We start from the raw sequence: 26,247 nt of genomic DNA, 5'->3' as shown, positions 1-26,247 counted from the left end.
ACAGATAAATCCAAAGTCCTCTGTGCTGAGAAGCCAGAAACTGGTTTATTCAGTAGCTACCCAGTGCCCCAGGTACCAACTTCCTGGCCCCTGGGCTGATATAATTTGTGAGGAGGTAGGTTAAAAGGGCTGACCACTTTTACCCAAGGGTTCCTTCTCCACGGTGATAATCATTGAGCAAATTGTCTTACACTTTAGCTTTGGTTGCGTTTTCCTCTGTGGAGTTAGCAATACCCGAGGTGACAACGAATCACCCTGTGTAAGGCCCGGGTTCAAGGGTCTCAGTCAAAACCCTAAACAAAGTCTGTTTCCCAGGATAGCAGACAGAAGTGTTATTTCCTATTGTGCTTTTATTACTGGATTCTGAAAAAGCGACTGATTATCTTACTCACTAATTCTCTTGTTTATAAGCCAAGCCAAAATCCATAGTCCAATACGTCTTATATGTAGGTTTGGCAGAATTTGATTTTGATTTTTGATTTTTTTATAATTATGACGGATAATTAAAGAAGTGTGGATTGGATGAATGGACTATAAAGGTGGATAGAAAGCTGGCTAGATCATCGGGCTCAATGGGTAATCATCAACAGCTCAATGTCTAGTTGGCAGCCAGTAACAAGCAGAGTGCCCGAGGGGTCGGTCCTGGGGCCGGTTTTGTTCGACATCTTCATTAATGATCTGGAGGATGGGGTAGATTGCACCCTCAGCAAGTTTGCAGATGGCACTAAGCTGGGGGGAGTGGTAGATACACTGGAGGGTAGGGATAGGATACAGAGTGAGCTAGACAAATTTGAGGATTGGGCCAAAAGAAATCTGATGAAATTCAACAAGGACAAGTGCAGAGTCCTGCATTTAGGATGGAATAATCCCAGGCACTGCGACAGACTGGGGGCCAACGGGCTAGACAGCAGTTCTGCAGAAAAGGACCTGGGGGTTACAGTGGGCAAGAAGCTGGATCTGAGTCAACAGTGTGCCCTTATTGCCAAGAAAGCTAATGGCATATTGGGCTGCTTAGTAAGATCATGGCCAGCAGATCGAGGGAAGTGATTATTCCCCTCTGTTCGACACTGGTGAGGCCACATTTGTGTCCAGTTTTGGGCCCCCTACTACAGGAAGGATGTGGACAAATTGGAGAGAGTCCAGCAGAGGACAAGGAAAATGACTAAGGAGCTGGAGCACGTGGGTTGCTGAGGGAACTGGGCTTGTTGTCTGCAGAAGAGAAGAATGAGGGGGGATTTGATGGCGGCCTTTAACTACCTGAAGGGGGGGGGGGTCCAGGGAGGGTGCATCTAAGCTGTTCTCAATGGTAGTAGATGACAGAACCTAGGAGCAATGGTCTCAAGTTGCAGTGGGGAAGGTCTAGGTTGGATATTAGGGAAAACGTTTTCACTAGGTGGGTGGTGAAGCACTGGAATGGGCTACCTAGGGAGGCGGTGGGAATCTCCAGCCATTGAGGTCTTTAAGGCCTGGCTTGATAAAGCCCTGGCTGGGATGATTTAGTTGGGGTTGGTCCTGCTTTGAACAGGGGGTAGGACTAGATACCTCCTGAGGTCCCTTCCAACCCTCATCTTCTATGATTCTATGATAACGCTGATGTTTATTTTTAAGCAATTTTTATTTACATTTTCACAGTTGCTCAAAATTCTGGGTTTTAAGCATTTTCCTTATTTGTATCCATTTAAATGTTCACAGTTGTGGGCTATAACGTTGCTCATTGCTGTTGCTGTTAAAATTAAGTTCAGCTTTCTAGTTCTTTTCTTTCCTGAAGCAATCAAAATCCAGAGAACCCTAAGGAAGGAAGGGGATACAAGTCAGCAGTTTGCTTAACTAGGGTTTATTTTCTACCCTGTGTTGCATCCAGGGGATCATCTCAGCTTTGCGGGGAGCTTTCAATGAGGGGCGTGCCCTAGCGTGGGAGCAGCCTGAGTTTGTAGGGGCGAGGTATGTTCCCCAGCCCACTTTCCATGGGGCTGTGGTCAAGGACGCCAGGGTCGCTGAGAGGCTCCAAGGTGTAGTGTTGCAGAATGGTGGTGAGGAAGAGGAAGACCTCCATGCGTGCCAGGCTCTCCCCGAGACACACCCGCTTGCCTGTGGAGGAGACAAGTGGGGTGAGAGGGAAACAACGTCCGGGAAATCCAAGGAGTAAATAATGGCAGACACCGTGCAGAACGGCCAGAGCCTTAGGTTCCATTCCCAGCTCTGAGAGGGAACAAGACACAGTCAGAGCAGGGAGACAGGACTACTGGGCGCCAGCACCATGCTCTAACCACTAAACCCTACTCCCCTGCCAGAGATGGGGAGGCAACCCAGGAATTCTGACTACAAGCCTCCCCTGCACTATTCACTAGGCCCCACTCTCCTCCCAGAGCTAGGGATAGAGCCCAGGAGTCCAGGCTCCCAGCCCTGCCACTCTAACTACTAGACACCACACATTCCTGACTGTGGATACACGTCTCTTACCTGCAGAGAACGGCATGAAGGCTTCGCTCTTCTTAAAGTGTCCGTTCCCATCCAGGAAAAGCCCTAGGTTGAAGTCCTCTGTGTTTTTTAACTGACTTGTATCCCGTAGGGCTGAGCTCAGCAAGGGGAAGACGGTGGTGCCCTGATAACAGAGAAAAGCCCCTGGGAAATGAAGGGACACGGACAGCGTTAACACATCCTACCCATGAACATGCCACCAGCTGAGCACCAGGTCGTCTTCCAATTATTTCCATCCTGCGGCCCATCCCCTTTTGCTTATTGGTTGGCCTTCACCCTGAGCACATCCAGTGAAGCAGAACAATCGCCTGCCTGTGCAGAGGATGAATACCATCTGGGGACAGCCAGGACATTGTTTGCATCGTCAGCCATGGGAATTGAACTTGCAACCTCTGGCTCTTAAGGCAGGAAGCCACTACAGAGGGAGCTAAAAGGTGCATCTCCCCCAGTCACCAGCAGAGGGAGACAGAGCAGGTAACTTTGCCTTAGGGCTGCTCGCATATTTTTCTTCAAAATGATGGAAAATGGGGTTTTCAATTAAACATACTTTTCATGAAAAAGGCCTTTTTCCTCTGGAAAATGTAGATTTTCTCATTGGAAAAAAAAAAGTTTGATTCAGAAATGCTGCCAGATGCCTCATGGGAGTTGTAGTTTGGTTGTTTTGTGTCCCCCATTCTCCTCTACATCTCTCATGATGCACCATGGCTTGGGACACCCAGGATGCACCAGCTCTCCTCGTCCAAGAGGGGACCCTGTGATGCAACATGGGAGATGTAGTTTGACCATCAAGTCTGGTTTATAAAGGAGAATGGAGGCATGAGGAATCTGAACTACATCTCCCATGGTGCACCATGGCCCAGGACTCCCATGATGCAGTGCCAATCTTTGTCCAAGAGAAGATGCTGTGGTGAATCAAGGGAGTTGTAGTCTGACCAGGAAGCCTGGCCTGTAGAGGAGAATGGGACATGCAGAACTCGAACTGTGTCTCCCATGAAGCTTTGCAGCAATAGTGTGGAAAGGAAATACTTCAATTTTTGGCCAAAAGTTTTCAGGTTTCAAATTTTTGTCCCAAAATTGAAATATTCCCCGTTTTCATGAAAAATGTCCACACACACATGCCCGAAAAACCTTCACCCCTCCCTTTGATGCGCTCTGCTTATCTCTGTCCACCCCCTACCATGCCCCCATTCCTGATTGCCCCCTGGGTCAGAGGTTCAGGGGGCAGCTGGCTGCATCTGCTTCATGTCAAATGGGGGATGCAGAACTACTCAGAAGCGAGGGTTCCATCAGGGAAGGGAACAAGGCTGCCAGTATTGCATTGCATGCTGGGGGCCAAGGGAGCATGGGTTCAATGGTTTCTGAGTCATCCAAAGCCCATGAAGGGGCTTTCCATGGACTTCAATGGGTCAGGTGCTGGAGGGGGCAGGGTAGCTCCTGGGACAGCAGGAGAGCAAGTGTTCTCAGTGCTCCCCAGCACCTTGGAGATGTGGAGAGTGCTTAAGAGCTGCCCTTGCCCTGGCGCGGGAGTCTGACCTTGGGGATGATGTATCCTCTGAATGGGACATCCTGGGTCGTGACGTGTGGGAGGTTCATGGGGAGGAAATCCGCAAATCTGTGCACCTTGTGGATCACGGCCTCGGTGTACGGCATGCAGCTCCGGTCCTCGGTCACCGGCTGGTGGGATCAGCTGATCACATGGTCAATCTCCTTTTAAACTTTCTCTGCACCGAGAGGAACAAGACGGAGCCCAAATGGGGGGGAGGAAGGGCAGTGGGAACAGTGGCCTTGATCCTTCGCTCGCGGTAGCTCCCACATCCACAAAACCCCAGTTACATACAAGGTAACAGCCTACTATTGCTACCAACAAATGGAGTGACTTCAGATTCACATTGGTGCAAGGGAGCGGAGAATCAGACCTAACCTAGCTCCACTATATTTGTCCAGGCAGCATTGCAGGAGCGGATGGGCACTTTGGGCCAAATCCCCTGCGGGTGTTATCTGGCACTGCTCCGGTGGCCTCAGTGGGGCCAGAACTCCACCTGGTAGGACTCAGTGGCACTTCGTTGGAGCTCCCTTGATTTACAGGAGCTGAGACTGCCCCAGTGAGTGTGAACTGATCCTACAAAGTAATGCACCTGGTATGCAGGGGACACCAGCATTCAGGATTCACCACACGGGACCTTTGCTGTAGCTGATGTCCTGCCTCCAGCCACAGCCAGATCTCTGCTGCCTCAGCAAAAGGTAAATCAGTGTGGGAAAACCAGGCCCTGGATCTCTTGCCGCTGCAAGAAGCTTGTCCAGTGCACATAGACCTCTCTGGTCTTTGGCATAGCATAATTCACAACATGTGGGTCTGCTAGACCTGTAGCCCCATGGAGACGGGTCCAGCACCCTGTTTAAGCTTTATAAAGGCCACCTCCAGATCTTCTGGAGAAGAGACCCCCACCGGTACACACACGCATGCTCCGCCCTCTGAATTAAGGACGCCGTTATTGATGGTCGTGTTCTTTTCAGGGTTCCCAAAGGCTGCCTAGTGTCCGGATGGCTCTTCACAGCTGACCGTGACCCCCGTTTGTGCCCCTCCTGCTTTCTGAATGGGAGAATCTCGTTTCTCTTTTGCATGGAGGGAGACCCCCATCCTCTCCGTTGTGCCCGGAGTCTCTGACGGCCTGAAACATAAGACGAGGTAAAGAGTGAGTCGTGTGTGGACAGGGCCGGCTGTTCAGGGACTAGCTGGTGGCCAAGCCAGTGTAGAGTAAATGCCACGTCAGGTGCAAATGGATCGAAAGGAAAAGGTTTGCGGCGTAACTCTGGATGTGCGGCGGGGCCTGTCCCCACTCCCTACGCTTGAGTCTCATCAAGGCAGCGTAGCTTTGCTGTCACCTAGAGAAAAGCCCATGCGTGCTGAGATTGGAATCGAGCTGTGTTCTTGGGGAACAGGGCCTCGGAGGGGATCCCAATGGTGATGGCCCCAGGGAATGCAGATGAGAATGGGCCCACCAGGTCTCTCGAGCCAGTGTCGTACCGTGGGTCTCCAGTGCCCGGGGGCCAATGCCCCTCGTTGGCAGCAGCGGCAGGTAGGGTAACAGCACCCTGCGTATGGGGGCTCGTTTCCCGCTCTCCCCTACTGCTCCCCCTGTTGTGGGGGTGGCAGGTGCAGGCTGGGAGTGGGAGTGACAGGGGAGGGAGGGGGTGCTGTGTCGGTCCCGGAGCCCCACCGTTGGGTTGGCTGCCTGGCCCCTGTGCGGCTGGGATCCCCACGGCTCCCTGGTGTCACTGCACCTAATGCAGGGGTGGAGGGTCCAGGCAAACTCTTGCTCCCTCTGCAATCGGAGCCCTCAGCCACCAGCAGGCCTGAGCTGGGGTCAGCGCAGCTGCTGGGGATCTCAAAGCCCTGCGGCCCCTGACCGCCTGCGATAGCGGGGGCGGATCCTCCTCCGCGGGCCCGGCCAGCACCCCCACTTCCCATCCACCCCTCCCCATCGGTTCACCACTATCTTGAGCCAAAGGAGTGACTCCACTAGTCGGTAGCAATATTAGGCCGTTACCATCATCGTACACCAGCTGCGAGGGGGGCTACGCAGTGTGCGCAGTGTCAGGATGTTCCACGGGGTGCTCAGCGGAGACGTGCGAAAGACAAGATGGAAGGTGACACTCTCCGGGAATTTCTGTTATTTCACATCACCTCCACACGCAGAACTTTTTTTTTTTTTTTTTTTTTTTAAAGCTGCATTTCTGGAAGGCCCAAAACGAAAGCAGCAAGAGCTCAGACCAGGTAGGCCCAGGACAGCTGACGGAGCTCTAGCGCTGAGCATGGGGGCCTTTGATATCTGCAGCTGGGACTCAAAGAGTTTCCCTTCTTGTTATGATAACATCGAGGCATTGAGATCAGGGCTCCGTTGTGCCAGGCGCTGCCCAGATGCTGACCGAAATCAGGGCCCTGTTGTGCCAGGTGCTGCACAGACACTGACTGAGATCAGGGCCCCGTCGCGCCAGGCGCTGCACAGATGCAGAGACAGTCCCTGCCCAAAAGAGCTCCCAGTCTGAAGAGACAGCAGGTAGGAGGGGAAATAGGAATAAAGGGATTTCCCTAGGGCCACCCAGGGAGGCTGTGGGAAGGGAGGGCCCTGGTCTCGGATCTCCTGCATCCTAGCACAGGGTCCTCACTGTCGCACTCTGTTACCTCGCCATCTTGAGAAGGAAGCAGTCAATGTAACTGTGGGGAGAGCTGGGATCCAGCAATTCCTGGTGCTGCTTGACTCGCTCCGAGACAAATCGTTTGAGGGCATCTGCGTTCTGGAACATTGGAGGGATAGAGGGTGTGTCTGGGGATGAAGGGATGGCTGGATGGATGGATGGAGAGATAAATAGAGGGTGTGTCTGGGGAGGAAGGGATGGCTGGATGGATAGAGGGTGTGTATAGGGATGGCTGGATGGATGGAGAGATAAATAGAGGGGTGTGTCTGGGGATGGATGGAAGGATAGATAGAGGTGGAGAGGACGCATCTCAGGAGGAAGGTGGGGTCGAAGGGCAGGCCTGGGGCGAAAGGGGCGAGAGCTCCATAACTCGGTCGCTGCCAGAGGGTTCCTGCTGCCAATGGTGCTAGCCTTTCAGCACCATGGAGAGGGCAGGGGCAATGGACTAGCTTGGGCGGCTCAGAGCAGGGCCCGTCCAGCCCAGAAACACACAGACATTTCGCCAGGCACTTTAGAGCAGCGATATTCAGACTGTGGCTCGCCAGCTGTGAGTGGCTCTTTCCTGTGTCCCTGGCGGCTCCGGGTGATTTCAATATTAACCCTGCCAGGTGAGGAGCCAGTCAGGATGCTTCTGCTATGTTATTAGCCAATTACATTATTAACTTGCATTAAGTTGTTACCTTATTTGCGGTGAGAATAACCGAGCTAGATAAAACAATGGAATATTTCCCGTCTCATCCTGTTTAAATCTGACTAGCTGGGGCTATAGTAACTGAAACAAGGAATTCACGCAGCGGCGGCTCTTTCGGGTAATGCTGATTGCTACTTTGGCTCTGAAGCCCTGAGATCTGAGTATCACTGTGCTAGAGGAAGGTGGAAGAGGCAGCCCTGCTGGGCAATTCTGGAATAACCTGCAGAGGATTCTTCAACCTCATTAGTTACTGGCGGTTGGTCTGTGCCCCAAGCTTAATAATTATTACAATAGCATCTAGCAGCCCCATGCCAGACTGAGGATCCATCATGCCAGGCGCTGCACAGAGCCTGACCGAGATCAGGGCCCCATTGTGTCGGGTGCTGCACAGAGCTCGACCGAGATCAGGGCCCCGTCATGCAGAAAGCTGCACAGAATGTGACTGAGATCGGGAGTCCCATCACTTCAGGCACTTCACGGACACACTGTGAAAGGTAGTTGCTGCCCCCTAGTCTGAACAGACAAAGGAAGGGTTCTCATCCACCTTGCGCAGGGCAGGGATATGAGGCCAAGAGAGATGCACAGAGCAGCAACTTGTGGCAAAGGCAGGACTCGACCGTGGAGTTCTGACTCCGAGCCCAGTGGTGTTCACACAAGCCCGTCCGTTCCCCCTTGGACTAGCTCTGGCTTTTTATAATCCCGGCTCATGGAACGATGGGTGTTCTGCTTCTCCATACGAGCTTCAGGGCTTGTGGCAGTGAGTTCCACTGGATCCCTGGGAGAAATCTGAGCAGAGAGCTGAATGGATAATAAAGAGGGCGAGGTGCATGGCAGGGGGCTCCAGTGACCGCAGGTCAGACAGGAAGCCCCTACCTTTTGTGTTCCAAGCTCCTCCACCAGGCACTGGGCCTCCTCCTGGATCTGCTCCTCCATGGTCCTCTTCCCTGTACCGAAATTCCTCAGGATGGTGACGAAGAACCAGCGCAGCTGCCTCCAGCACTTCCCGTTGGCGAAGACAAGTCCTGGGGGATGGGGGAAGAGGAAGGAGGAAGCAGGACAAAGAGCAGAGAACAAGGTGCCACCCGTGACCAGGAGATGCTGAGAACCAGGGGGCCGACTGGCTGGCTCAGAAAGGGATCACCAAGGGACAGGACTTGGGACCGGACTCTCCTTTACTGACTTGAATACTGCCTTAGTCACTGGTTCATATCCCATTGACCATGGGGGCACAGAGCAGCCAGTGTCTGGTTTGTCCCTTCGGGACACCTGGGCTCATTAAAAGGTCGGGACCCAACTAGCATTAAACCCAGAGGTTGCCATCCAGCCCCAGTCTGCTCTGGCACAATCAGAGTCTGCATTCAAGAGGCCAAATATTACATAACAGGATACCATGGGGGTGCCATAGGTCAAGACTGAAGGGCCCAGGCAGACCTCTGTAGGGGGGGAGCAGGGCTGGGATAGCAGGGAGCTTGCAGGTTGGGATTGAGGAGCATCAGCAGAGGCTAACAAAATGCAAAATAAAAGCTAAGATTCGCATCTCCCCAGGGAAAGAGGCCAGTAACATTATCCCAGTTTTACAGATTGGGAAACTGAGGCACAGAGTGACCTGTCCAAGATCACATGGGAGTTAGGGAAGGAGCTGAAAATAGATCCCAGCTGCTTGTGCTCTAACCACTCATTCCTCTCCCAGAGCTAGGGATAGAACCCAGGAATCCTGGCTCCCAGCCTCCTTGCTCTAACCACTAGAACCCCCTCCCCAATCCGGGAATAGAACACAGTCCTGGCCCCCAGCACCTCTGCTCTAACTACTAGGCCCCCATCCCCTCCCCAAGCCAGGAATAGAACTGAGGACTCCTGGCTCCCAACTTTAGCTATTAGACCATCTGTCCCTTCCATATCATAACATCCTAGCGTTGCCTCTTTCTCCTTGGAACATTTTCCTCACCAAACCCTTTGCCGATCCTCGCCCCTGAGGCCATATTCCCCTTACGGCCAAACTCCTTCCCATGGTCACCCAGGGCTTCCTTCACTGCACAGCACCATGAACTGCTCCGAGCCCAGCTGGAGGGTGAACACAGGGCCGTACTGATCTGTGAACTGAAACAGACAACAAGAAAGTGGGTGGAGGGTGGGGGGTGAAGGAAGCTGGCGTAGAGCACCCAGCCCCCAGCTGCTGCACCAACAGCCGTCTCTCTAAAGCCTGGTGCTTAGCACGCCGGGGGAGAGGGGGAATGTTAGCTGAGGGCTCCTGGGGCTAGACCGGGACTCTGGGCTGCCCCATGTGATCTTGGGCAAGTCATGTCTCCTACCTGGGCCTCCAGTCCCCCTTCTGTAACAGGGAGAAGGATCTGGATTGCCTGGTAAGATGGGCACAAGCAAACACTCTATATTTTAACACAGCTCAGTGGGAACGCACACATCTAGGAAACAAGAAGGCTGGCCGTGCTTACAGGCTGGGGGACTCTCCTGGGGAAGCAGCGGAAAAGATTTGGGCCTCGTGGTGGATAATCAGCGGCACATGAGCTCCCAGCACAACACTGTAGCCAAAAGGGCTGATGTGATCCTGGGATGCATCAACTCGGGAAACTCCTGTAGGAGCAGAGAGGTGAGTTTGCCTCCGTGTTTGGCACTAAGGCAACCTCTGCTGGAATTCTGGGTCCAGTTCTGGCGCCCACAATCTGAGAAAGGCATTGATCAATGGGAGAGGAGTCCGAGAAGAGCCTGAGACTGATTAAAGGATTGGAAAACCTGCCGTAGAGTGAGAGACTCCAAGAGCTCCATCTATTTAGCTTAACAAAGAGAAGGTGAAGGGGTGACTTGATCCCACTCTCTAGGTACCTGCCTGGGGAACAAATATTTAACAACAAGCTCTTCAGTCTAGCAGAGGAAGGTCTGACACGCACCAATGGCTGGAAGCTGAAGCTAGACAAACAACCACCTCTGCAAAGAATCAGTAGCAGACTCGGAATTGTCAATCCCAGGCCCAGCCACGAGATGGCGATAACGAGCCACACTGGGTACTGCATGGTGTCTGAACTCTTGGAACCACATTTCTGGTGCAAACGCACCTGATTGCACATACATAATTGACTCCCCATAAATTTCTCCCCCATCTCAAAATCCTGGGGGGGGGTAGGGCTGCACTTCCCCATTCCTCCCTCACCAAAGCCCCTTGCTTTGTGGGGTTGGTGTGGGGGCTCTAGAACAGTGGGGTGGGAAGATAATACCCCATCAAGACGCACAGGGACAATTCACCTGCTCAGAGCAATTGGTTCAGGCTCTCTGCAAACTCAGACAGCATCACTGCATTGGTTGCACTCAGGGCAGCTCCCCCCGCTGAGAGCATCAGGTTCAGCCTCTCTGCACACTCAGGCAACATTGTGGAGTCAGTCACACTGGGCTCCCATTTTCGTGCTTTTCTTTGCAAGCAACAGGGCTGCTCTAATCACAGGACTCCAGGAGCTGGGACCCTCAGCACAGGCCTTTCCTGTCTGTGCCTTGGCAGAGCACTCATGATTTGGGGCGGAAGGAAGCAGCTACTGCCATTGCTGGCTGCAAAAGAGGAAATGGTCTCGGGGAAGAAGGAGCCCAGAACGCTGCCATACAAACAGCTTCAATCAGCTCTTCTCCTGGCCCAGGAACGCTTTGCTGGTGTCACCATCAGTGGCCATGTTAAGGGTGGCAGCTACGTCATGCAAACCTGTGCAACTGCTCGTTCCCTTTGTCATGCGGGCTGGCTTGAGTGGGGGGGCATTTAGTATATTGGGTGACATTAGTGTGGCAGAATCATAATAATCCATGTGGGATATGCCATGTCAGGTACTGTTAGGAAGGTTATAATGTGCTAGGTACGATAATAATACTTATGTTCATGTGTAATATTTGACATGGAAGTTATAGATGTATTTGAGATACCTGTATTTCAAATTGTTCTGCCTGGGCAACACCCCAGATAGGAAGGCTGCAGAACAATGGCCTGCATAATGGCCCATTAAGGTATTCCCAGGTGCAAGGGGCCCTGAGGGAGAAGCCAGCATCACCACTGAGTCACCAGAACCTGCTTATGTGACTCTGGACTCCATTGCAGGCAGCCTACCTGATGAAGCATCAGGACTGTCCCATGTGGCTATGGACCCCAGGCACACCAGAGGAGTCACCAGGATTGGCCCATGTGACTATGGACTCCATTTTAGGTCTTGTGACTGCCCACAGGCCGCATGGCCAGAGGAGGGGGTTTATAAGATCAAGCCGGAGAAACCATCTTGTCTTTGTTCCTGTCCAGTCTGCAGACATACACCTATCTCTGGACCAATTCATCTTGCAACTGAACCGAAGGACTTAGACCCAGCCAGGTACTGGATGTGAACCAGAGGGAACTATACAAGCCTGCAAATCCACATTTCTTCCAGAAACCTGATGTGTATGGACTTTTAATCATTTGTATATCTGTGATTTACTTTAACCCTTTAACATTTCTCTCATGGTTTATTTCTTTCTTTTTACAATAAACCTTTAGTTTAGATACTAAAGGATTGGCTGACAGCGTGGTATTTTAGGTAAGATCCAAACTTATATTGATCTGGTGCTGTGGCTGACCCCTTGGGGTCAGAGGGAACCTTTTAGCAAAGAGCAGAGAGTTCTAGTAACTGGTCTCTTTGCTGGACCTGGTGCTGATTTGGGAGCCTGGAGCTGAGATGCAGTGAAGGGGGCTGTGGGCATTCGTGGACTGGCTTCTTGGTATCCAGTGTGGGGAAATCAGAAGCAGTTCGTGGCTGGTTGGGAAGCCGGGCTTCAGTGTCACCCACCAGTGTGGGGAGAATCTGCTCTCCTTTTGCAGCCTGCCCTGACCTTGGCATTATCAGTTGGCAATCCTGGGCATGGACGGGTCACACCCTTTCCAAAGCGTGGGCAGTGTGCAGGATCAGAACTGATACTACCAGGAACGAAATCAAGGTCATCCTACGCCAGCACAATCGGACCCTGCTGGGTGCAGCGCCTCATCCTTACAAGGGCGAGGAGTTTGTCCGTGCTTGCTGCCAGGTGTCTGACCATGAACATTGTTCTGTAACCCCGTTAGCATGAGTTACTAAATCGTTCAAGTTTCTAAATCTACAGAAGGGCCAGGAATAGAAAGGCAGAGAGTTTGCCAGGTGCCGACTGCCTGCGACAACGGGCTGGGGGCAGCTGTGGATGCTCACTGCTTCTCACCCAAGGGGGATTGTAAAGTGCTTTGCAGATCTCAGGGAAGCGGGCGAGATGATCTCTGTTTTACACCTGGGGAAACTGAGGAAGAAAGAGGCAAAATGACTTGGAATGATCACTACACCCCACTGCCCTGCCCTGCCAGACCCAGGAGTGGAACCCAGGAGTTCTGACTCTCAGCTCTAACTGCTACATCCCACTGTCGTCCCAGAGCCAGGATACAACCCAGGAGTCCTGGCTCCCAGTCACCCCTGCTCTAACCACTACACCACACTCCTCTCAGAGAGGCTGGGAGAGAACCCAGGAAACCCAGGAATTCTGACTCTCAGCTCCCCCACTCTAACCATTAGACCCCACTCCATCCCACGTGATGTCTAGCCCTGTGTAATGCTAAGGAAATGGTCACTCACCTTAAGGATTGATTTGGCCAATGCCTTGTTGTCCAGCTGCAGGATGTTCCCTATGAAGGGAAGTGGCGTGGGACCCAGAGGGAGCTTTCTCCTCACCAGATACTTTCTCCAGGAAGCAGTGACTATGAGGCAGGAGATGCAGACCCCCAGGAGGAGAGAGAGGACTGCAGACATCTCCATGGTGGACTGCTCCGGCCCGTTAAGATGCCCGACCTGCTCAGTGACAGGGTGGGTAATAATTCAGTGCTGCGCCACTCACCTAGACCATTGTGGTTAGGGTTTTGCCAGCTAGATCCCTTTTATGTTCCTGCCTCTGCTGGAGCATGTGTCCACTGATTCTCCTGCCAGTGTCGGCTCTGCCAACTCGTCCCCTTCCACTGATTCAGTAGGGAAACATCATTCAAGAATTAGACCATTATTCATTCCATGAGTATTATTGTTACATGTATCATGGTAGTGCCTGGAGGACCCAACTAAGACTGAGATGTCATTGTGCTGGGCACTATATATTGTGACCCTCAGCCAACCCAGGGTCTCACTGACGTCCCAGTGACTTCCCATTGGCCCCCTTGACTTCTTCCCATTGACTGCTTGTCGGCCCCATTGACTTCCTTTTGAATCCCCATTGGCCCCATTGACTTCCTGTTGAATCCCCATTGGCCCCATTGACTTCCTGTTGAATCCCCATTGACTTCTTGTTGGTCCCATTGTCTTCCTTTTGACTCCCCACTCTCTTCCCATTGACTTCACCGATTTATGACTCAGTCACATAACAGCTGAGCAAAAATTGACTCCGGCCTTCAAGATTTGGCCCCTATTCAATTATCTCCCAAGCAATGGGGGGGTCTCAGGAACCCAAACTCCACCTAAGCCACCCCAATTTAGGGTGGCAGATTTGGGGCTGCTGTATAGTAATTTATTAATCCTGTCTCTTAGTCTGGTTATTAGGTTGTTCATTGAATGCATGGATTGGGTTGACTCAATGCAGGACTGTCTGGGAAAACAGGCAAGAAGGGAAAGAACAACTCAAGGGATACAACACTCAAGAGCTGTTAAAGGACAATGCCAGAACTATTAGCTCGGTTGATTTTGACTTGATCTGCTGCTGAGTCTACAGGACTGGTTTTGATGAAGCCTGTGAACTAGAGCAGGGATGAAAAGAGGCCTTCTTTCAAGGACCAGACTGAGACACACTACACCCCTGTGGGGTATCAGAAGAAGTTAGACCTACTCAGGTTATCCTCTGGGGATGGGAGTGATTTAGGGAAGATAGACGTGTGTGTCGACTGTTGGTTCTAAACTTCTTTTGCTCTGAAACATTTGATCCCCCTGCTAAAACAAACAAGACTTTGGTTTTATGTGGAGTTGTGCAAATAATGGATTTTTTTCAGGTTGCTCACGGGTCAGAAAAATTGAAAAGAAAACCCTTTGTTTTAGGTCAACGTGAAAACAATTTCTGGCAAATTGAGAAGTCAAAAAAAATTAATTTGGGGGCAAACTAAAGGTTTTGTTCAGCCTGAAACGAACATTTTGTTTGGCTTCTGAGCTTCCTTTTTTCCTTTTTAACATTTTTTTAAAATAAAATTGGGTGGCTTCTTGTCACGTTAGGGCAAGGGAAAGTTTAATCATTAATGAAAGGGAAAGGAGTTTGGCAAAGGATCGGTGTCTGGAATAAGAATGACCCTCTCTGCCTACCCACCCCACTTCCCGTTATGGTTTATCAGTGAGCTCCTGACACAAGGCAAATAAACACGTCAGCTGTGGTGAGGCATGATGGTCTTGGGATTCAAACAGTGGGTAAGGAGCCAGCAGATCTGCCTTCAGTTATCATCTCTGCCACAGCCTCCATGTGTGACCTTGAATCTCTCTGTGTCTCACTTCCCCATCTGTAAACTTCTTGTTATTTCTTTTACCAGCTCACATCTTGGGCTGGTTTTCTCATTATTATTTAAAAAATTTACAGTAGTGCCTAAGGACTCCAACCAAGACCCCATTTATCTACAGCCAGCCTCCACCCTAAAGAGATTTCATTCTAACTAGACAGACGAGTGATCCTATGATCTCCATTTTACAGATGGGGAAACTGAGGCACCAGAGCGAGCGAGTGACACACCAAAGGAGTTGGTGGTAGAACCTACACTGCTTGCACACCAAGCCAGTGCTTTAAACCACAAGCCAACACTCTTTTCCACAAAGAGAAGGGGGATAACAATTTCCTAGCACATGAGGAGTTTGTGAAGTTCGCCCCATAGATGTTGGCCAGGTGATCAGCTACTCCAGTGATGGGGGAACCTGGACAAGTTGTGGAATCCCTGTCACTGGAGTTTTTAAGAAGAGGTTAGACAAACACCTGTCTGGGATGGGCTAGGTAAACTGAATCCTAGTATGCCCGGTTGGGGGGAGACGGACTTCTCGTGAAATCCATTCCAGCCCTAGATTTCTATGAATCTTAGGTAGGAAATACCCATCACAGTTTCTCATCCCAGCAGGACAGACTGGATAGTTGGTCTTCCCAAACTGAATAACCAGCTCGTGTGGCAGAAGTCCTTTCCGGGGAATAACGTCCCAGCCTGTGGAAACCCACCAGTAACATCGTAAATCACATTGAAGGGCCTTAGCTAGCATCTGGTCCAGAGATGAAACAAATGAGTCCACCCTGGAGTGGACACAGCAGCTGCTCCATCAGTGGAGGCTTGTGAGCAAGTTCATGGGTTCAAGCCCCCGAGGAAGAGCTGTCCCAGATAGTCACTGCGCATGGCTGGATGGCACAAGGTGTACCAGAGGCTGTTCCAAAGTTTACCATCCTGCAGAGTTGCAATTATTTACCCAGAGCTGTGATGCAAAGAGGGACGTTATCAGCAAGGCCCCCAGGGAGGGGGGGCGCTATATAGACATGGCTGTGCCAGTTTCATCCGGGAGCTCATGTGAAGAGCGGTGGAGACAGGAGACCGTCTCCAGGATGGATTTCAGTGGGACCCTCGGCATCCTCCTGGCAATATGTGTTGTGTGCTTGTTATTCCTCTCAGCCCGGAAGAAGAAAAACTGGAGCAACCTGCCGCCGGGGCCCACCCCCCTCCCGATCTTCGGCAACATGCTGCAGGTGGAGGTGAAGGAGCTGATTAAGTCTCTGAGAAAGGTGAGTTGCTCCCCAGCCTCAGTTTGTTCCTTCGTATTATTAGCGTGGGCAGGACATTTTTCCTCTGAAAAGTGGCTTTTTGTAGAATCGTAGAAATGGGAGGCTGGACACACCCTTAGGCCAAAGTCCAGGCCCAGCTCCTCACTGGCGTTTGGTGGCCCAACATCCATGGATTCCAGCAACACAGAAAACCTTTGCCACTTGGGAATTTTTTCTCAAAAATGGGATTTGGTTTGTCAAGCAGCTCCAGTTATTATTCATATCACCGGTGAAGCCAGGTGTCTAGGCTGTGAGACCCCCCCAGCTCTATCCACTGGACCCCACTCCTCTCCCAGACCAGGGAACAGAACCCAGGAGTCCTGGCTCCCAGCGCCCCCTGCTCTAACCCACAAGCCCCCACTCCTCTCCTGGAGCTGGGAACAGAACTCAGGAGTCCTGGTCCCAAGCCCCTTGCTCTCGCCCAGCTATATCAGGGCCCCATTGTGCCAGGTACTGCACAGACTACACGCCAGAGACAGGCCATGCCCCCAACAAGTTCACAGTCTAAACAGACAAAGGATGGTAGGAGAAACATAGACGGGAAGTGTCGTGTCTAAGGTCAGACAGGGGGCAAGTGGCAGGCTCTGGGTGTTCTGATTCCCAGCTGCATGCCCCAACCACTGAGCCCTGCAGCTAGGGGTTACCAGCCGCCTTCCTTTCTTCCTTCCTTCCAGCTCAGCGAAACTTACGGCCCGATCTACACCTTTTACCTGGGCTCCCGGCCCTGCGTGGTACTGTCTGGATACCAGGTGCTGAAGGAAGCCCTGATCGAGAAGGCTGAGGAGTTCAGTGGCAGAGGAGACTTCCCTGCAGTGCAGATGTGGAGTAATGGAAATGGTAAGTCTGGGACGGACGGACGGACGGACACACACACATGTGACTCATTCTCCTTAACCCCCGGTTATGTTGCTGAAGCTAGAATCTTTCCACAGATGGGCGTGAAGTCTTGGGGCAGAGATCCCGGTCAATTCCGGTCAATTTCCCCTTCCTAGGAGAGTCCATGCTCTTTAGTGGTTAGAGTGGGGGAGGCTGGAAGTCAGGACACCTGAGTTCTGCACCCAAGTCAGGGAAAGGACTGGTGTGTAGTGTGTGGCACGTAAGGACGGCCAGACTAGGTCCGACCAATGGCCCATCTAGCCCAGTATCCTGTCTTTGACAGCAGCTGGTACTAGAAGCAGTGAACAAAACAGGTCAATTATCAAGCGATCCATCCCCCGTCGTCCAGGCCCAGCTTCCAGCTGCCGGACCCTGACGGACACCCAGAGCCAGGGTTGCCTCCCTGACCATCTTGGCTAATAGCCTTCGATGGACCTACCCTCTGTGAACTTATCCCATTCTTCTTTGAACCCAGTTAGACTTTGGGCCTTCACAGCATCCTCTGGCAGCAAGTCCCACTGGTTGACTGTGCATTGGGTGAAGAAATACTTCCACGTGTTTGTTTTAAACTCGCTGGTTATTGACTGGTTTGCTAGGGGACCCCCAGGTTCGCGTTATGTGAAGGGGTAAATAACACTTCCCTATTCACTTCCTCCACCCCATTCCTGAGTGTATAGACCTCTCTCCTAGCCCCCCTTAGTCGTCTCTTTTCGCAGCTAAACAGTCACTGTCTTTTTAATCTCTCGTCATACGGAAGCTGTTCCATACCCATAATCTGTTTGTTGCCCTTCTCTGCACCTTTTCCAAATCGAATGTATCTTTTGTGAGGGGGGGTGGCCGGATCTGCACACAATATTCAAGGTGTGAGCGTACAGTGGATTCATACAGCGGCATTGTGATATTTTCTGTCTTTTTATCTATCCCTTTCCTAATGGTTCCCAACCTTGGGTTCACTTTTATGACTGCTGCTAACCACTGAGTGGATGTTTTCAGAGAACTATCCACGAAGATACCCAGAGCTCTTTCTTGAGTGGCCACAGCTAATTTAGCTCCCACCATTTGGCATGTATAGCTGGGATTAGGTTTTCCAATGTGCGTCCCGTTGCATTTATCAACATAGAATTTCATCTGCCATTTTGTCACCCAGCTTAGTTAGATCTCTTTGTAACTCTGTGCCGTCACCTTAGCACTTTACTCCCTTGAGACATTTTGTGTCCTCTGCAAATCTCAGCTCTGCGGCCCCTGGGAGTCCAGAATCTGAGGTCTGGGAGGGGGGTATATTGCAGTGGGGCAGTGAGAGCAGGGAGGGCTGGGAGTCAGGACTCCTGTGTCCGATTCTCAGTTCTGGGAGGGAAGTGAGGTCTAAGAGTTAGAGCTGGGCTGCTGGGAGGACACCATGGGCTAGCAGCCAGTTTTGAAGACTAGTAGTCCTGCATGGCCCTGGCTCACAGCTGGGTGGATAATGCCCAGCTATTCCAGAGGGCTGGGAGGTTCCACCTCCCACTGGAGCAACGAGGAGGACCGGGAGGGGGTGTGGACGTTCCCAGACATGGGCAAGTGCCTGTCTCTCCATCTTGCCTCCTCTTCTCGCCTCTCTGCCCAGGGATAGTCTATGGCACCGGGGAGCGGTGGCGGCAGCTGCGCCGATTTGCCATCTCCACCTTCAAGAACTTCGGCATGGGCAAGAGAAGCATGGAGGAGCGGATCAAAGAGGAGGCCCAGTTCCTGGTGTCCGAGTTCCGGAGAACCGAAGGTTCGAGTCTGTACATGGTTGAGCCGGGGGGCAGTGACCTGGAAACCCAGAGACCTGGGGATCCAAACCTTGCGTCCTGATCCCGACTTTGGGGTTCCGCCCCCAGTCTGCACGACCCCAATTCAGGGCTGATTTCAATGCAGTGCCCTCAAAGATGCTTGGGGGTGGGGAGATGAGGGGCTGGGAGCCAGGACACCTGGGTTCTATCCCAGTTTTGGAGGGGAGTGGGGTCTAGTGGTTAGAGCAGGGAAGGGGAACTGGGACTCAGCACTTCTGGATTTTGTGTCTGTACACAGAGTGTCATCTAGTGGGTTGAACTAGGAGTCAGGAATGCCAGGTTACATTCCACTGAGTCCATGACCTGGGCCTGGTCGGTTCCCCTCTCTGTGCCTCAGTTTCCCCATCTGACAGGCAGAGAGAATGCCTGCTTCCCAGGGTAAAGTGCTGTTTAAATCATTAACGGTGCTTTGAGATCCCTGGGGGAGGTTGAGGCAACAAGGCCTGGGATAGCAGTAGGCTCTCCCTCTCTTCTCTAGGAAAACCCTTTGACCCCACCTTCTTCCTGAGCTGTGCCGGCTCCAACATCATCTGCACCCTAGTCTTTGGGGACCGTTTCGAATACACCGACGAGAAGTTCCTCACCCTGCTCAACTTGATCAACAGCAACTGGAAGCTCATGAGTTCCACCTGGGGGCAGGTGAGCGAGGATTTGGGACAGAGAGGAGGGAGCCCACTGGCCCAGTTAGATGCAGATGCCCTTCTCTAGTAAACATTAAAGCCCAAAGAGACCGCGATGGTCCTCTAGGCTAGTCTCCAGCGTTGTACAGCCCTGAGAACCTCACTTGACAATTCCTGCATCCAGCCCATATCTGGTGGTTGAGCTAGACCGTGTCTTTTAGAAAGACACCAAGGGTGGCTTTAAAGACTCCAAGTGACAGAGAACCCTCCCCATCCGTAGGTCAGGTGTTCCAGTGGCTAATCATCTCACAATTAAATGTTTGCTCCTTATTTCCTCTCTGCATTTCTCTAGCTTCAGCCTCCACCCATTAGATCTCACGTGGCCTTTGTCTGCTAGGTTAGAGAGCCCTCTGCTGTCCGAAATCTCCTCCCCCTGTAAGTACTTATGGACCATGATGCAGTCACCTCTTAACCTTCTCTTGGATAAGCTAAATCGATGACGCTTCCTAAGTCTCTTGCTGTGAAGCAAGTTTCCCAGACCACAAGTCGTCTTTCTCTGAACTCTTCTCCAATTTATTCACCTCTTGTTTGAAAGGCCGGACCCCAGAACAGGGCATGGAATTCCAGTAATGGTCTCACTGATACCTTACACTCTGCTAGCAGAACCTCCCTACCCCTTCTCACTATTCCTCTGCTTATCCAGCCGGGGACCCCATCTCATTCGTCCCAGAAGTCCTTGATCAAGGTTTGTCTAGAACAGCCATAATAAAGCCTCCTCAATCTGGAGGCCGGGCTTAGATCTACATATGGTCATGTCTCGCTTCAGCCTCGAGGGGAACCCTTCCATTGAGTGTGTATCGGAAGAACACAGCCACTCACAGTTCTAGTTTTCCCCTTTCCCCCTGTTCTTTCCAGTTGCTCTTCACGTTTCCCAAGATCATGAGACACGTCCCCGGGCCCCACAGGCAAATCTACAAGAACTACCTGAAATTGGCTGCTTTTGTCGATGAGAGGCTGAAGATGAATAAAGAGACTCTGGATCCCAACAACCCGCGGGATTTCATAGACTGCTTCCTCATCAAAATCCAGCAGGTACCTCGGCTCCCTTCCTCACCATCAGGAGCCCCCCGAGTTGGCCACAACCCAAACAATCGTTTCAGAGCACAAAAGGTGCTTCTCCTGGAAAATCAGCATCTTCTGGTCACACACCACCATCCCGGCACCAAAACCCAGAATTCTACCACTGGAGCACAAAGGGTAACCCCATTCTTTGGCAGCAGTAGTGAGCTGTTACCCATTCTCTGGATCAGCCAAAAGAGGGTGCCAGGATGCATTTCACGTGTGTTCAAGTCTGGATTTGACGCAGAGGCAGGTGAATTTGATAGCAGGGGACTTTTGTTCCAGTTTTGTGCTCCTAATTGTTCCTTCCAGTCCTATGTTCTTCATTCAGTGGAGTTGCAGTGGGAGATGAGTTATGAGGATCCCACAAAAAAATTTTGGTGGGCAGGGAGAGAACTAAAATCTCTTTGGGGTTTGCCGACCATTTTCTCTTAATTTGAAACAATTTGTAGATTTAAAAAGGGATTTGGGGGGAGGAGGATGAGGAAAGATGCAACTTCCATGCACACGGGGGTCAGAGGGTGGAAGCAGTCTGAATGGAACTGCTCAGGTTGGAATCTGACAAGTCACTGTGTTTGCAAAATATTTGCAAGAAAACTCCAGTTGATCTTTAATGAGCACAAGCCATCCAGGGCAGAGCTGAGCAAATACTTGGCCAAACAAAAAAAATCGAGGGAAAAAAAATTGGTTTTGTTCCAACTAAATCTGATTTTTTAAAAAAAAATTACGTGCTAAAACGAAAAAATGTTGTTTCGGGTCAAAGTGAATGGTTTGTTCAACCCAAAAGCACGTTTTCATTACCATTTCTTCATGTAGTCTCAGGACATCTTAAGGTGTTTTTGCCCTTTTTTTAAATCAAGCTCCATTTTTAAATGAAAAATTAAAACGAACCATTCGGAAACGAACTGTTTCAACATTTTCTGGGGGAAATAAATTCTTTTTTTTTTTTCGCCAAACTCTTTGCTGGATTCAAACTGAATTTGCAAATAGCTCTGGTGCCCTGAAAAATCTACTGTTTGCTGGGGACAGTGGAGTGGGAGGATGGTGGAAATCGTCCAGCTGTAGTCAAGAGGCCCTTGATTTTACAACTGACCCAATGAATAGCACCACTGAGCGGGTCAGCAGTGACACGGGGACAGAACCTTCTGCTAAGCCAATCGCCTCCCAGAACCGTGATGAGTCTCAGGATGAGATACAGAGCAGCTTCTGCAGGAACTAATTGCTCCTTAAAGATCCCATCCAGGTACCAAACCCAACCCTACTTAGCTTCCGAGGATCACACAGCGCTGGGAAAGAAGCAGCTTTTTCTATTTGTTGGCAATTTTGAAAGAAATCAGGGGACCAAGAATTGAAATTTTTTGCCAAATCAAAAAGTCGGGAAAATTTTCCTTTCATTTTGATTTCAACCATCCTCAAACATTTTAAAATTTGTTTCCTTAATAAAATTAAAGGATGTTTTGAAACAAAGCTGTTTCAAACCAACCAATCAATATATTGTGATTTTTTCCCCAAATGTTCTTTTAATGCCCAACTTGGCAAAATCGACACAAATTCGCCAGGTGTTTAGGTGCGGCCTGCTTGCCGAAAAAAGTTGCAGCTGAAAGTTTCAGCTATCTCTAGCATCCCTGTAGAAATCTCCCACAACAGTCAAACTCCATGATGGTCTCACACAGACAGACACGCACAGACACACACATGCTCTTAACATTCTTCCATCCTTCCTTCGCAGGAAAAAAACAACCCCAACACACACTTTAACGATGATACGATGTCTAAAACCACTGTGAACCTGTTCTTCGCTGGGACGGAGACTGTCAGCTCCACGTTGAGATACGGGCTCCGGATCTTACTCCGGCATCCTGAGATAGAAGGTAGTCACAGGACAAGGGGATGAGGAATTCCCAGATGCAGGGATTATCCCAATTTAGATCGGTTTCAGGGAAGCACCCAGCGGAGGCGTAAGGGGGGCTTATGTCAGTAAGTCACCCATAGAGAGCTGCTCCTCAAATTTCATGGCTAGTAAAGGCTTCCCAGCTGGGGTACACCAGCCATACCTCCACAGGAGTCAAGGGGGCCAGATCCGAGCTGTCATAAAGGGGCCAGAGCTCCACCGGCGTCAATGGAGCCTGGGTCCCCAGGAGGTATCTCCGCAGACTGCCATGAAGTGATGTGGATCTAAAGAGCTGGGCACCTGGCCTTGGGGACTTTAAGGCAGCTGCAGCACCTGCGCCTTTCTCACCCTTCCCCTGCTCTCCAGAGAAACTCCACGAGGAGATCGACCGGGTGATCGGCCCCCACCGCAGCCCCTGCATGGAGGACCGAAGCCGGATGCCCTACACGGATGCCGTCCTCCACGAGATCCAGCGCTTTGCGGACATTGTCCCCATGGGCGTGCCCCACACTGTCACCCGGGACATCGAGTTCCGCGGGTACACGCTGCCCAAGGTACGTAGGACCAAGACACGATGGCGCACCATGCTGGGCTCGAGGACAGCCTTGGGGCTGCTCCGACTTACGCTGGGCAATGATGGCCACACGGGATGAAATCACAGACTGGGAGGGCATCCTGGCCCCGCCCCCTTCCTCCAACCACACCCCTTTTCACTAGTCACACCCCTTTGACTGGTCACACCTCCTTCCCCCACAAGCCAGGCTTGCTTTTCCAACCACAATTTCTTTCCCAGCCCTATGCCTCCTAATTGGCCACACCTTTTTTCCATAGCCACGCCTTCTTTTCAGAAACCACACCCCTTTGCCAGTCACTCTCCTTGCTGGCCACGCCCCCTTTCCCGGCCCGACCTGCAGCAGGCTTGGAGGTGGGGCTTGGTCTGCAGGATGTGCCGTGTGCTGGAGTGAGCCAACCTGGGGCAATGAAGCCAGCTCTATGGCCAGATTGCTGGGCACATGCCGTCTTCAACCCATCGCCTCTGCCTCGGGTGACCAGACAGCCAGTGTGAAAACTCAGGATGCTCTTTTTTCAGGGGCGGGGGTAGAGTTGCCTATATAAGACCAAGCGCCCCCTATATCGGGACGTCTGGGCACCCTACTCCCACCTGAGCTCTCACCGCTGCCACCCCTGCTTGTTCCTCAGGACATTAACATCATCCCGCTGCTTTGCACCGCCCAGGCTGACCCCACCCAGTTCAAGAACCCCGGCCACTTCGACCCCTCCCACTTCCTGGACGAGAACGGGCGCTTCAGGAAAAACGAGGCCTTCATGGCCTTCTCGGCAGGTAAAGCCGCTGGGGTAGATCTGGGCTGGGGGCGCCGCCATGGCGCTGCAGGGCAGGAGTCTCTCCCATTGCTTTGAGTGGAGTGGAAAGAGCACGTCGCTGCTGCCAGGACTCCTGGGTTCTCTCCCTGGCTCTGGGAGGGCAGTGGGATTTGGTGAGTTAGAGCTGCCACAGCTGGGAGCCAGGACTCCTGGGTTTTATTCCCAGCTCTGGGAGGACAGAGGGGTCCAATGAGTTAGTGCTGGGAGCCAGGACTCCTGGGTTTTATTCCCAGCTCTGGGGGGACAGTGGGGTCCAATGAGTTAGTGCTGGGAACCTGGACTCCTGGGTTCTTTTCCCAGCTCTACCAGTGACTATTTGCCAGTAGAAAAATTGCTGCTTTTCCAGCGTTCGGAGGAGTGGTGGCCTCCTGTCACCACGCAGAATCTCACTTCCCGTGTATATCGCCCCGCCGACTCCCAGGGACTCGCTGCAGACTGACGCTGGTAGCGTGGCCCTGCCCTGGGGCACCCCCAGAAAATTTCCCCATGATACACCTCCCGGGTTCCCTTCCCCAGCCAGCTCCCCCGTACGGGCACTCGCGTGTCGCAGGTCCTGCAGGCAGAGCGGACAGGAGCAGCTGGAGGTGGGGCAAGGCACGCAGGCCTCTGGGGGCTGCGTGCCCTGGTGCAGGAGCTGCCGTCAACTCCTGTTGGGCCCCGGTGTACAGGAGAGGTAACCGCACCAGCAGGCTCTGTTTGCACAGCGCATGGGCCTCTCTCCCTTGCAGGGAAGCGGGTTTGTCTGGGCGAGAGCCTGGCCATCATGGAGCTCTTCATCTTCCTCACCACCATCCTCCAGAACTTCACCCTCCAGGCACTGGTGGAGCCTACGGCGATCGACATCACGCCCGAGTCCAGCGGCCTGGGGAGCATCCCGCGGCCCTACCAGTTCTGTCTCCTTCCCCGCTGAGGAGGGGGCCTCCCCCCAGGCTGTCCCTTGCTGCTTCCCCTTTGCTCTCCAATAAAGTGACCTTCCTCTCACCTGCTGGCATCCATCTCTGCGGCCTTCATGAAGGGCTGGCCAGGGAAAGCCCCATAACCACCAATGTCATCGAGGCTCAACTAGACCCCCTGCCTGTAGCCCTGTACCCTGGAGCCGCGGGAGCAGTGCTACGCCCCAACTCTTAAACCATCTCTTGGGGGACCCCCATCATTGCGCCAGCCCCTTAGGCGGTCCCGCCCTTCCCTTGGGGTGGACCACGGGGCCTCAACACCTCCAAGATAGACCCTCTGGGCTGCAGCCCTCCTGCTTCGCATGGTCAGCGCTGCCTGACTCGTCCTGCCGAGCTCCACTCCCGGGCAGAGATTTGTCCCTTGTCCAGGATCACTGCAGCCCCCCTGAGTGTCTGTGGCGACGCCTGGCAGCCTTTTCAAAGCAGAGGCAGGTTTATGAGTCCCCTGGGATGGCCTATGGGTCGCACAGAGCTTTTCAACCCTTTGGCAGGGTTCAAAGTGCAGAGGACAACTGAGGCATGTGTAGGAATCATACAAATACCACAGAAAATTCCCTCTTCATCACACCTTGACTGGCAGCTCCGGGTCAGACGAGGCGTGAGAGGCAGGGCTGGCTTCTTAGCCACGCCCTTCCAGGAGCGGGGCGGGAGGTGTAAAGGAGGGCGAAGATGCTTTAATGGCTTATTTGCCTTCCCTGTGTTCTGCGCCCTGTGTGTATCAGAGCAGCCTCAGGGTTACCCTAACTAGAGCTGACCTTCCCCCCCCCCATTGAAAATTTGACAAAAGGTGTGTGGGGTGGTTTGAAATGAGTTATCATCAAAATTTGCCCATAGAAATATGCGGGGGGTGTTTTGAAGGAGTTGGAGGGATCCAAACCAGAAATATTTGGAGTCAGGAGTGCCTCATGGGAGTTGTAGTTCTGGTGGATCATGGTTCATGGGAGTTGTAATTCAGGTGGCGCATTGTCCCATTCTCCACTATAGGCCAGCCTCCCTGTGAGGACTATATTTCCCATGATGCACCCAGGTCTCTCCCCCCCCTGCATTGAGAAAGAAAAGTGTCAGCCAGTCGAGACTCTTAACTCATGTTCTGCCTCACTCTGGCCCATGGGGAAGCAGAGAATAAATATAAAGTGGTGTGGTACAGCCACATGCTGTCCCCCCATCTATTCCCCTACACCCTGGGATGGGAGAAGGCCCACAGACGAGGCCCACACAAGAAGGGACTCCCATGGTGCCATCTGTGCCCACCTTGGATAACTCTGTTGAGCTGGGAATTTTTTGACAACTTGTTCCCCCCGCTTCTCCCCCCCAATTGAAAAATACTGATTGGTCAAAACAGTTGGTAAAACAGGATCGGGTCTAATGGATTTCCCGACACGGAAAAAAATGTTGGGGGCAGGGAGGGAATGTGTTTGACCTTGGTGAAAAGTTTTGACAT

At 52.1% G+C, this 26,247-nt stretch overlaps 1 protein-coding gene and 1 pseudogene across 1 annotated transcript; one reads left to right on the top strand and one right to left on the bottom strand.

Moving 5' to 3' along the window:
- Window positions 1-1,402: 1,402 nt before the first annotated feature.
- On the bottom strand, window positions 1,403-13,158 carry LOC137159061 (cytochrome P450 2C4-like; annotated as a pseudogene).
- A 2,619-nt stretch (window positions 13,159-15,777) lies between these two features.
- On the top strand, window positions 15,778-24,834 carry LOC137158755 (cytochrome P450 2F3-like). The gene is made up of 9 exons (XM_067556614.1): window positions 15,778-16,114; window positions 16,828-16,990; window positions 18,633-18,782; window positions 19,319-19,479; window positions 20,376-20,552; window positions 22,309-22,450; window positions 22,837-23,024; window positions 23,671-23,812; window positions 24,582-24,834. Exons 1-9 carry the CDS (start codon window positions 15,872-15,874, stop codon window positions 24,761-24,763), a joined length of 1,548 nt encoding a protein of 515 aa, XP_067412715.1. The 5' UTR covers window positions 15,778-15,871; the 3' UTR covers window positions 24,764-24,834.
- The last annotated feature ends 1,413 nt before the right edge of the window (window positions 24,835-26,247 follow it).

The sequence above is a fragment of the Emydura macquarii genome, unplaced genomic scaffold, assembly GCF_026122565.2.
Source record: "Emydura macquarii macquarii isolate MOO-44397 ecotype Brisbane River unplaced genomic scaffold, CSIRO-AGI_Emac_v2 contig_1790, whole genome shotgun sequence".
Lineage (NCBI taxonomy): Eukaryota > Metazoa > Chordata > Testudines > Chelidae > Emydura > Emydura macquarii.
The sequence above is the reverse complement of the archived record's forward strand: the minus strand, read 5'-3'. Positions and strand labels throughout refer to the sequence as shown.